Source organism: Balaenoptera acutorostrata, chromosome 17 (genome assembly GCF_949987535.1).
Source record: "Balaenoptera acutorostrata chromosome 17, mBalAcu1.1, whole genome shotgun sequence".
Classification (NCBI taxonomy): domain Eukaryota; kingdom Metazoa; phylum Chordata; class Mammalia; order Artiodactyla; family Balaenopteridae; genus Balaenoptera; species Balaenoptera acutorostrata.
Genome location: NC_080080.1, coordinates 8,485,842 through 8,498,330, shown reverse-complemented (window position 1 = coordinate 8,498,330; position 12,489 = coordinate 8,485,842). Strand labels below are relative to the sequence as shown.

General features: G+C 50.9%; 2 protein-coding genes across 4 annotated transcripts in view; one reads left to right on the top strand and one right to left on the bottom strand.

Annotated features, from left to right (window-relative positions):
- The window catches only part of TG (thyroglobulin), a 244,560-nt gene that overhangs the window by 206,200 nt on the left and 25,871 nt on the right, over window positions 1-12,489 (top strand). Inside the window, exons 42-43 of the mRNA XM_057532421.1 lie at window positions 1,560-1,724; window positions 2,736-2,903. Of these exons, the coding sequence (XP_057388404.1) occupies window positions 1,560-1,724; window positions 2,736-2,903 (333 nt within the window). The remainder of the gene's footprint in view (window positions 1-1,559; window positions 1,725-2,735; window positions 2,904-12,489) is intronic.
- SLA (Src like adaptor) overlaps window positions 1-12,489 on the bottom strand; it is an 84,825-nt gene that overhangs the window by 53,950 nt on the left and 18,386 nt on the right. For 2 of the 3 annotated variants that reach the window (XM_007188902.2, XM_007188903.2), the window contains exon 1: window positions 8,656-8,950. The exons of the other annotated variant lie outside the window; for it this stretch is intronic. The gene's annotated coding sequence lies outside the window, so the exon portion shown is untranslated. Of the gene's footprint in view, window positions 1-8,655; window positions 8,951-12,489 lie in introns of those variants that run through there. 3 annotated transcript variants of the gene reach the window in all.

The window sequence follows — 12,489 nt, the reverse complement described above, 5'->3', positions numbered from 1 at the left end:
TGGCATCACGTGGGGTTGAGAGCACAGCCCAGGGGTGGGCTGCTGAGACTGGGGTCCTGGCTCTGCCGCTCACCAGCTGTACGACGTTGGACAAGATACTGAACCTCTCTGTGCTTTGCTTTCCTCCTCTCTAAGATAAGGGCATAAATAATATTTACCTCCCAGAGTTGTGGAGAGGATTTATTGAGTTAATACATGTGAAGTACTTATAGACTGCGGTTGCCAAGCTCCTAGCTCCTGGTATATATTAGGTACTTGATAAGTGAGGATTCTCCCTTTCCTCTTGGAGCCTTAGTTTGCTTGTCGACAGGGTGGGGATGACGGTTGTACCTACCTTGTATTCTTGTTGTGACGATTACATGAGAGGAAGCAGAAAAAGTTCTTGGGAGGGGGACCACCTGGCAGGTGGCAGTAAGTGCCCCATGACCAATACTCTCCAGCCCAGCTGCCCCTCATTACAGAGGTTGGTCATAGATCTAGAGCTTTCCACTTGCTGCCCAAGGTCCTGGAACACAGCAGACTCTGGAGCCCAGCTGTCTGAAGCCACAGGCGGGTTCCACCTCTGATAAGATTTTTGGCCTTGGCCAAGCTACTTAATTTCCCTATTTCTTTCTTTCCGTATTTATAAAATGGAGACAGTAACAGCCGCTAACGTACACATCTCTTATGAGGATCCAATGAGATAAAAAGGTGGAAGCTCTTGAGATAGTCTAAGTCCCCAGTCGATGGCTGTTCTGTCACTATTATTAGTGGCAGCATCACGAGTAATGATAGCGGTGCCAGCAAGTCCCAGACCGTCCCTGATTCCATGGTGGGCAGTAGCCCGCGTCTGAGCTGGAGGGAAAGGGTGACCCACAGAGGATGGGCCCCAGGGTCCTACCCTGGTCAAGACCCCACTCGGCTCACCTCTTCCACCCCTGGCAGAAGACCCAGTTCCACCAACAGTCCAGGCCCGGAGAGCCATCTCCCAGAACCCAGTAACCACCACCTGCTTTCTTAGAGAGGAAATGCTCCCAGAGACCTGCAATTTGTACGGAGACTTACAATGACTTTGCTGATACAATTTACTTTCACAATGACTGTGTTTCCATCACCTTTAAGTGGGCATCTATTTTAAAGTCCAACTCTAGCTTAACTGAGCCAGGAAAGCGTGCTATTTAAGGAGCCCCAGGAGGTGCTGGGGGGATGTATCCGCTTTTGCAGAGTCCTCTTCTCAGAGGACAGTTCTGACCCTTGTCCCTGTTCAACCACCATCAACTCTTTGCCTCAATATACAACTTTAATTCATAGCCAAGACTGAAGATCACTCGGTCCACTGCTCTCACTTCACAGGTGAGAAACCGAGGCCTAGGGAGACTCACTCAAGAGCTCACAACATGTTGATATAATATTGATCAGCTCTGACTTCCTAGATGCCTGTGGGTCTCCCGGGAAGGGTCCTGGGGCTCCCATACCTAGAAGAAGGATGCAGAGCCCTGATGAGGCCCTGAGGTCTCTGGGCTGAGCGGAGGATGGGAGGTGATCTAGACTTTGGGCCCTGAGTCTGCTTTGTCTTCCAGGGCGGCTCCGCGCTCTCCCCCGCCGTTGTCATCAGGCCGGAGAGGGCTCGGCAGCAGGCAGCTGCTTTGGCGAAGGAGCTTGGCTGCCCCACCTCGTCCATCCAGGAAATGGTGTCCTGCCTCCGCCGGGAGCCTGCCAGTGTCCTCAACGACGCCCAGACCAAGGTGGGCACTTGTGTGCGAGTTGGGCGGGACATCCTCTGATCTTTCCCAAATGGAAACCAGGCCAGAAAGGAGACAGGACCCACCCAAGGCCACGCAGTAGATTGGTGACCAGCTGGAACTGAGTGCATATTTCCAGACCCCCTGTGCCGTGCGTAGGCCACAGGATGTAATGGACCAAGCACAGGTCCTGAGGGTCGACAGATCTCTGGGCTCATCAGATTTTATCTGTACGATGGGGATAATGATGGGAACCTTATAGAGGAGGAAAAGAAAATGAAGTGACGTAGGTAAAGGGTCTTGTTGGCACCTTGGTGGCACCCCGTCAAGCCACAGCAACATGTACTGAGCACTATGGCCACGGCTGCAGTGGAGTGAGGCCAACATGCCCCCTTAGGTCAGACAGCGGTGTGCTTCCTTCTCCAGCCTATAAAGACCCTGCTCGCAGCCTGCAGTCTCTCTGGCTGGCCCTGATATTAACAAAGGGGACTCTAGCAGGAATAGCTTGTCATCTGAGCTGACACTTGAATCCCTTCGGCAATGAACCTGGACTTGCAGACCCCGCGCAGGTCTTATCCTCAGCTCCTCCAAACGTGGGCTAATCGGGATGGTGGCTAAAGCTGATGAATTTCCCTGTCATATCCTGCCTTTGCCACCACCTCCTCCTCGATCAATATCTCTTGCTTCACTCACTCAACCAAAGGCTCAGGCTGACCCGTTCCTCCCTGTGGATCTGTTGTCACTTCGGTGGGAGGCTCTGGGATGCTCCCCTAGGGACCAACCAGTGCTCAGAGCAAGACTCGCCTTCCCAGCACTGTTGCCTGCTGTCCTGCCTGGCTATTGTCTGGCCACGTTACTCTTATTTCCCAGCAGAGCTTTGGGTGAATAACCAGCACTGGTGTTCGTTATGGTTAAGACCCGATTAAGTGAAGCAGTGCAACGCATTATTCCAGTACCATTTTTTTAAAGGACAAAGTCCATCTAAATCATGACACCCCTTTGCACCTGATGCAGCTCCTGGCCGTGAGTGGCCCTTTCCACTACTGGGGTCCTGTGGTCAATGGCCAGTACCTCCAAGAAGCTCCAGCCAGAGCACTGCAGAGAGCTCCGCGGGTGAAGGTGGATCTGCTCATCGGGAGTTCTCAGGATGACGGGCTTATCAGCAGAGCCAAGGCCGTGAAGGTAGGAGGGAGGAGGCCCCAGGGGCCCCTGCGGGGTGCGGCCCGGTGACTCTGGACCTAAGTCTGACCTTGGTCGAGACTCATCGACTTACTTGCTTATTTTCAAAACAATCGCTGAAAAACGACATGTGTAAAGGCTCTATAAGAAGTTTGGGAGGTGGTAGTGGTGGGTGGGATTCAGAAATAGGACACCTGCCGAGTTGTGAGTGACCCAGACACATCCACAAATTACAGCTGTGAATGAATCACCGTGGGAAACCGCCAGCAGGTCTGACCCAGCAGCTCTGTAGCTTCAGGGTTCCTGGCCGTGGGTACCACTGCTGCATGAAAGATGCTTGTCCCACGGAGGCTGGGAGAAGGAGAGGCGTGGGAATGAAGAGAGTCCTGGCAGGGAAACCCAAACACTAGCCTTCCAAGCTTCCGAGCTTCCCAGCCGTCCCAGGAAAGCGTGGACCAGGCACAGGGCAAGAGCAGCTTCGTGTGGCTTGTTGGAGACACAGCAGAGCGCGAGGGACTTGTGAGGTCATTTATCTGCCCGAGCAGACACTTCCTGCTCAGACCAGAGAGGCCATCACTCCTCACCAGGATGCAGCCTCCCGGGAAGAGGTCGAGCACACTCTCCCCTGGCCCGCCCACCCCTCCCTGTCAAGCTGCTCCTGATGGGCCCTCTAGGTCATCAGCCTGGGATGGTGGTCCCAGCACATGACACAAGGTGAGGACACACACACTCAGCGTAGGGCTCTGTCTGGCTCTAGTGAATATAAGGCAGTATCGTTGGAATTAATAACAACAGAAAAAGAATCATTAATGCAACCAAATGGGGTCTTGCATCCTTTGGATTATGCTATCCCCTTGGGTAAGCTACCTCACTTAGGGGAATCTATCTTACAGCAATAAAAGCACCACTTTGACATGAGATATATACAAGGGTATTAATCACAGCATTAATTACTGTGGCAAAAACATTGAAAGCAACTCAAATGTCTATGAACAGCGAAATGGTTGACTAGATGAAGATACACACTATTGAATATGATGAACTATTGAATATGATGCAGACGGTGAAAAGAATGAACCAGATACATGTCTCCTGGCTTGAGGATGCCTGTGATATGTTGTTAAATGGAAAACAAAAAAATCAGAATGCAGAGGAGTGTGAAATTAAGGTAGCATTCATATATTTAAAAAACAACCAACCTGTGTATATCTATAAATATGTAAATGTGTATAATTGTATTTATTACTATGTGAAAGGATAGTGCTGTAGAAAGATACACAGCAAGCAATTAACATGGGCTATCCCAGGAGGTGTGGCAATGTGAAAAAGAATACTATGAATTTAATATTACTAACGTTACTAATATACATATGAATACATCACATAGGCATATATGTGTGCATATATATGTATATGTATAAATAGAGCGCATTGTGTTGCGTTGTGTGTGTGTGTATTGGGGGGTGGCATAGAGCAGAGCTTAGGTCACTAACAGCTTCCATCCTGTTGACTCACAGCCACGGAGAAGGAACTTTTGCCCCTGATCCATCTCTACATTTTTCTGCCGAGCACCCATATATGACTCAGCCCTTTACTTCAAGGGGCTGCAACTTGATTATTGAACCAGACTGACACTCAGGAAACACTGAAACAATGCCACTCTCCGCCACTAGCCCTGGGCTTTTCTTCTCTAAAGTAGTGGGTCTTCAAATTCCCACTACTTTGATCAAGCCCGTCATCAGTTAAAAAATAGTAAGCACAGTCATTTGAGTATAAATTATATACATGAGTACTCTTATACTAAGTGTTATAAAAGATTCACAAAAACAAAGAATTATAAAGCAAGAGAAAGAAACGAATGTCCTTATATTTGTGCTGCACTCTCTCGTGCTGCCCGAGAGAGACGATGCCCTACAGCATGGGCAGCATGGAAAGACATGGCCATCGGCCCTGGATCCTCTTCCATGCAACACCTCATTCCACACTGCCCATCAGGGGAGGATGTGGAAATCTTTGTGCAAAAGATACTATATCCTCACAGCTCTGATTCTTTGGACCATGCGCTGGAAACGCATCCCAGCCATCTCCGACCTTAGAGAGAGAGGAAGAACTACATTCCCGGGAGCCTGGAGAATCATCCTAGAAGCAGGCCCCAGCAGCAAGTTCCCATACTCCTCCCACCCCCAGTGGAAAAGCCATCCATCGGGGCTGGGGGCAGGGGAGCTTTTATTGGCAGTCTTGGTGCTGGGGTTGACCATAGGGCAGCTCAAGTTTATATTTTCGGGTGATGCCAACCCATCGTAAGAGGATTGTCTGCGGCTGCCTTGGTGTTTCCTGGTCCTCTCCCAGCAGCATCTTGGGAGTTTCCCAACTCTGCCCTGAATTCCTGAACCCCCTCAGCAGGGAACCTGCATCCAGAGGACTGGAAACCCTCCTCAGCAATGCATTGAGTTTCCCTCTGAGGCTTTCAAGGAGATGTTTCCTTGGTCCACTTGCAAAGAAAGATCGTGTCTGCTGACAGAGCTCACTGCCTGCACCAGGAGATGGGTAGGAGAGTGTGCCCTCAAGTCCAGGCACCAGAATAGGGAACCAGCTGACTATTCCTGTCTGACTTCCCTTCTCCATTTATTCTCCTTTGAACAGGCGCTAGTGCAGTCGTTGGGTGGTTCTTGTGAGCCTGCATCCCGCTGGGAGCCCACCTAGGTGCTGACTGCTGTGGACAATTGGGAGAAGGAGGGATGCAGTAACAGTCGGGTTTGAGGCCAAGTCCACACTTGCAGTGCCATTACATGCCAGCATCTGCTGAACGTGTACCTCCAGCCCCACTCTATGCCTCCCGCCTGGGCTTTTCCCTTGAACTCTAGACTGTGTTAGTGCAGGGTCTACTTGACGTCTTCACTTAGATGTCTCATTGCTTCTCACTCTTAACACAGCCAAAATGAACTGCTGATTCCACGTATGTCCCCACCCCCAACCAGCTTATGCTCCCGCTGTCTTCACCATCTCAATAAACAGCAACCCAGACTCCAAACCTCTCTCTCTGCCTACCAGCATTCCGTCAGCACATCTATCTTCAAAATGTTTCCAACCCCCTCTCCCCACCTCTTCTGCCATCACCCTGATCCTTGCCATCATCTTTCTCCGGGAGTTTTACAATGGCCTCCAACCATCTCCCTGCTTCTGGCTTTGCCCCCTTTGCTCTATGAGAACCACAGGGGCTGGAGTAATCCCTTTACGGTGTAAGTCAGATCACGTCACTCCTCTTCTTAAAGCCGTCCAGTGGCCTCAGCTCATGCAGAAGAAAAGCCACAGTCCTTAACGCCCACTATCTGATGTGGCCACTATTTGCTCTCTGACCTCATCTCCTGCTGCCCGCCTCCTCCCGCCCACAGTGCTGCAGCCTAACTGGTCCCTATGGTGTTCCTCAAATCTGCCGAGCACACTCCCACCTTAGGGTCTTGGCACTTTCTGTTCCCTCTTCTAGAATGTTCTTCCCCAGGTAACTCATTCCCTCACTTCCTTCAGGGTCTGCTTCTTTGGCGAGAACATCCTGGACCACTCTGGTGGGAAAGGCATCCACACCCCCAGCATCCTCTCTCCCCTTTATCCTGTTCCGCATCCTCAGCGCTTGTTCCCCTTGACGTGTTATATATTTGTCTACTCTATTTCTTCCTCCTCTAGAATGTGAGCCCCATGCGCTCTGAGACTTTATCTATTTTGCTTTCTGCTATATCTCTGGTGCCTACAAAAGTGGCTGGTACACAGTAAGTGCTCAATGAATCTTTATTCAATGGAAAAAATGAAATTATGGATCTGACCTAGGAGTCTTCAAGGAGATAATTTATTCCCAAAGGACCCTATGGATCAGGGATTATTATCACTAATGCTCAGATGGGAAACCAGTTCAGAGAGAAGCCAGAATTCAACTCCAAAGGCACCCTCTTTCCATCCCAGCCCTCTGGGAAAAGCCAGGCCTTCCCTCCGTGAGCTTGTCGTCCAACAATGACAGCATGATAGGTGAGCACAAACCCAGCTAGAATCAGGGCCACTTGGTGCAAAGGGCTTTGCAGTTCCACCCACATTCTTCTTTTATCTCAGCCATAATGCTATGAGCTCCATACCCACGAACCCACATTTAACACCATTGTACTGAGGAAGAAATAGGTTTCGAGAGGTTTAATGATTGTCCCAAGGTCTACTCGATAGTCATTTGCAAAGCCAAGTCTCCACTGAAGGTCCTCTGGCTCCAATTGGGGTGCTTTGTGTGCTAAACTCTAAGACAGTGATGGAAATGCACTAGCACCACCTACAACACCCTACAGCCAGATCATAGCCCAGAGGAATAATCCTCAGAATCATGCCCAACACAGAAATGCCATGGAGTAGCGTGGACATCCAAGTGGGGACCGAGCTACCAGCTGCCCTCTGGAGGCAGTATTGAAGTTCCTCTTCTATTTCCAAACATGCTGCTCACTCGTGCCCTCCGGGTTGCCCTCCCTTCCTCAGCCTGCTCGTGACCTGCGTTCAGCATTGGGTTGTGGGTTTCTCCACTTCCCCCTGGAAGGCTCCATAGCACCTGAGTCCAGCTGCCATTAGCCGAGGACAATCCCAGGATGGCACGTTCCTGAGGGCCTCCATCCCAGCGATTCCTTTCCCGAATCCTCTGTCCATCCATATGGGCCGAGCCCTTCCCACCCTGTCTGTGCTGAGAAGCAGGACATACCAACTGTAGAAAATTTCCACATCCGCCTAGAACAGGGTCTCAAGTAGGTTTTCCCAACACAGAGACCTGCTCATTTAGTCATGGGGACACTTCACAAGGTCACTTGCTATGTGCCAGATGCTGTACTAGGTGTCTGGGGGCATCAGTACAAATTAAATTCCTGCCCTCGGGGAGCTCAGTCAAGTAACAAAATGGAAAATGGGCAAAAGTAAGTAACTAAAACGCAGTTTGATACACACTATTTGGAGAGATGGTCGTCCTACTGTAGGACCTCAGGGCAGTTAGGGAAGGGGGGGGTCACTGGACCCGCAGTGGCACTGCCAGCAGGAGTGACCCAGTGACGAAGGAACTGACCAGGACCCTGTTCCCCCAACTGTCTGTCAATGGAGCGGGGAGAGTGCCCTGGGTGTCCATGGATTGTAATCAGGAGTATTTGAGTTCTCCAGAGTCTGAGCCTCAGTTTCCCTATCTGTGAAATCGGGAGATTATTAGTACATATCCTCATAAAGATGTTGAAAGAAATCATACATGCAGCAATGTCTGGCAAATACCATGTGCTTGATAAATGTTAGTTTTTCACTTAATTCTTTAACTGTACTACTATGGTCAGTATCCCAAGCTATTGTCCCCAGTCCAGAGAATAATCCCGAGAAAGCAGGAATACAAAGGACATACAATCACTAAATCACCTCGCCTGACCTGAGCCAATTTTCCAAATCATGGCAGATGCACACACATGCTTTCTCCTCATGCCACCCTGCATCAGTACCATCCAGAGCCCAACCCACAAACACACACCATCCAGCTCCCCGGGGGAAGTCACAGGAGGGGTAGATGTCCCTCCCACCCCAAGTGAGCCCCCGGACTCACCCGTCCATCACATCAGCGGAGACCCACTAAATTCCCGCAGCCCAAAGAGGTTGGGTAGGGCTTCCAGAGAGTCCATGTGAAGACCCTCACCCACTTACCACCCCAAGCCAGCTATGGCCCACCCAAGGAGTCTTAGTGACACCAGCAAAGTTAACCACATACCCGTGGAACATCAGCGCTGCCTGAGATGCCTGGAAAGGCTCTGTTCGCAGAGAACAATCTTATTTTCTGAAGTAGCAGCTTTCTGTTGAAATTCTTCATCAGTTGCCGTGGTGGGGATTTTTCCCTCTCTTCTCTCTCTCTCTGTCTCTCTCTCTCCCTAACTGGTGAAATTGACAGTCTGCCTACATTAACCGGGCATTAATTTGCATGATCAAAAGCAGATTTGTTCCAAGAGGCAATGCTCTGCCTTCCCCTCCAAAGCACAAGCATCTCCAAGGAAGGCGAGAAAAATCAGAATCAGCGCCGCCGCTGAGGTGCCCCTGAGCTTGGCCAGGAGTTGGCCTCATCCAGGAGCAGGTGGGATGGGGGCCCTGCAGAGAGTAGGGAGGGGGAGGGCAGCCCGCCTGAGAGTTGGAAAGTGGCACCTGGCAGCCCCAGGCGCTGGCACGAGCTCCAGCCTGGGAAAATCAAGCCTTTGGTGACAGATTATAGCAGAGGATGGTACAGGAGTCCCAGGGAAGTACATGGATTTCCTGCGGAGAGGGGCTGCTGCACCGAATTCCCCAGCCCTTTGGGGTGGGGTGGTGCGAGGATCCCAGCCCTGGGCATCGTGAGGCTCTCGGGAGAGCCCAGGACCTGGAATCAGAAAAACGGGTCACAATTCCTCGCTTTAGCCATGCAATTCAGGCAGGTTGCCTAACCAGTCGGAGCTGCCTTCTCATTCGGCTTTGAATGGGCACAGGGTGACCAGCCCTGCAGTTATGAGAGGACTTCTAGGTGAAGGAGACAGTGCCCAACCCCTGGGAACCACGCTGGGACCCCTCCACGCCGGCGCTGTAGCCATCCGGCCCTCAGAGTCGTCACACACGCACGGCACCTCGTCTAAGTGTCCCCCGGCCCTGATGCGTGGGATTATCATTCTGAGTGCATTATCATTCTGAGAGGAAGCCAGGGATCGGCGGGGTTGACTTGTCCCCCCAAAACAGTAAAAGTATTTTCTGACTGTGCAGGTAAAAGATGAATGTAGGCTGGATTCATTATTATATATCCATTATCATCATATTTATTTTTTCTTCTGATTTTAAATTAAAAGGAACATTTTATCGTGTGCCCCTGCAATGATGGTGGGGTCTGGACACCGGGCCTGCTGGATGGTGGAGAGGTTGGCCCCTTGTCCCGTCACATCCACACCCAGTGGTCGGGGCAGGAGCGGTCCCGAGTTGATTCATGCATGCAGCCAACACATACTCATTGAGGGCTCTCCCCCAGGCTGGGGGGAAAGTTGTAACCCGAACAGGTAAGGCTCCTGGCTCATGGAGTTTATGTTCTCGGGAGAGGACACAGGGATGCGTAAGCAGAGAAAGTAAGAGTTTTCAGATCTTGAAGAGTGCTCTGAAGAAAAGTGTAATGGTAATGGGAGAGGAAGTGATGCAACAGGGGAAAGCGCTTTCGCAGGGAGGTCAGGGAGGTGGCTTCCGGTTCTGAGTGATGAGAAGGGCCAGCTGTGGGGCGAGTGAGGTGAGGGGCCAGTGCAAAGGGCTGAGGCAGTGCTGGTTTGGGGGACACAGAAGGCCAGGTGCTGGGAAACCCAGTGGATGATGGAGGAAGCAGTAGGAGAGGAAGGCAGAAGTGTTGGAGGAACCTCTTAGGTCATCAGAAAAGTGACTTATTCTACTTGCAGGGGGCAGTTATCAGGAAGTTTTAAGTTAGAGAATGATCGTACTGATTCATCTTTTTTTTCTTTTTTTTTTTTAGTAATCAGGAAAATTCACTTTATTATTATTTTTAAAAATAGTTTTACCATACAAATACAACATTATAAATCAACTATGCTGATTCATCTTTTTAAAGAGCATTCTGGCAGCTCTATGGAAAATTGACTATGGAAGGGTAACAAAGGAGGTAGAGACCAGACTGAGGTCCATGGCGAGGTCCAGGGAGCAAGCTGGTATGTTAAATTAAGGTTAAAGACAGACGTGGTAATGGTGAGAAATGCCCAGATTTGGGATATATCTTAGATCGGCAGCTGGGTAGATGAGTTGGGAGTTCAGGAGAGAGTTCAGAGCTATAGATATGGATTTGGAAGAAAACCAGGAAACTATGATGTCACAGAAAGGCAAGAAAAGAACGTTTTTCTGAAAGGAAGCCGAGGTCAAGTGTACAATGTCATTGGAAGTGGTGTGAGTTGAGCGCAGAGATCTGACCCCTGGACCTGACAGGATGTATGTCCTGGGCGCCCTTGGTAAGGGCCATTTCAGTGGAGCTAGTAGAAGGCCTGACTGATCAGAGTAGGCTGAGGGGAGAGTGAGGAAGGGGTCATGTGCTTCCCAAACTCACCGTCTTTCCACTGTACCTCCATCTCCACTGGACACCAACCCTCAGCCAGGTTTCATGACCACTTCATTCATTGCCACATTACCTCTGCGACCTTACCAGGCTGTCCCATGGCAAGATCTGTGTCATGTTCATTTCAAATCCTCAGTTGCTGGCCAACAGTAGGTCTTTAATTTATGCCCATTAAATGAAAGAGTATTTGTGTCTCCACCTACCTCAGAGCTCTAGAGAATCCTGGGGGCATTTGTCCATTCATTCATCCTTTCAGAGTTCACCCGATTGCCTTTGGAGATGCTGCCCCAGGTCTCCCTCTTCTCAAACTTACGAAGTCATAACCATTTTGCATAACATCAAGAGTAATCGATGTACGAAAGTTAATCAAATATCTTCTGTGTACAAAGCACTCCTCCTCCAGTCCCCACTCCCCACAGAAGATTGTCAGTGCTTCTGCCCCAGGATGGGAAGGAGAGGAGGAGGGAAAGAGCCCAGATGGGGCAGCAGGAGCGGATAGGAGGAGTGTATTAAGACGTCCTCAGGAGGAGAATCAGCAGAATTGGGGTACAGCAGAGCACTGGGGAAGATGAGGAAGTGGGAGGAGTCGGGAAACATCTCTTTTCTAATCGGGTCACTGGGTACTGGTCTTCTTCACTGAGGTTAGGAAAATAGGAGGGGAAGAAGGTTCTGGAGGTGAGGAAGCACACATAGGCTGGAGAGAGATGTAGGAATTGTCAACTTACAGATCATTGTCGAAACAAAGGGAGGAAATGGTACCACCTCGTGAGCATGTGTGGACGGAAGGGGATGAGAAAGGGCAGGGGTGGCAACTGGGTGGGGGGGGACATCAGCATTTAAAGTGGGCAAGACAGCCAGGTGGCGGGGAGGTTCAGAAATGAGCCCGAGATGGAGAATTTTATGGAAAAGGAGATGGGGAGGGTCACCGAGTGCAGGCAAGAAGGAGCCCCAGGCTGGGATGCTGAGCAGCGCCGGCATGGGTGCTGACCGTCAGTGACCTTGGCAAGCATGGAGGTGGGGGAGTGGAGGGGCCAGGGAGCTGTGGGGTGAGGGGGTGAATTCCCTGCGCTGGGAACGCCGAGGTAGACAGACAGCCACCTTGGCTGGCGTTTCGTTCTTGGTGGGGGTAGGAGTCACGGAGAGTTGCACATCGCAGGTTCTAAGAGGGGGGAGATTTACCCAGTGACGTCGCTGAACAAGCAGAGGGGAGGGTCCCTAGAGCGCTGGGCAGTGAGGCATCAGCCTCAGAGGGAAGGAGTGTCCCTTGGTCCAAGAAGAGGGAGGGGATTCGGGAAGAGCATCTGGACGGGCCGTGTCCCTGAGAGTAGAGGATGGTGCGGGTGTATGGAGAGCTCTGAGGACCGTCTTGGGGTTCCGAGCAGCCTCGTGGGACCCACATGGCAGAAGAGAGGCAGGAAGAAGCAGCAGCTCCCGGGCTCCCTCCTGGGGCCCTGGGGAGCCCACACCCAACGCCCACTTCCCTCCAGT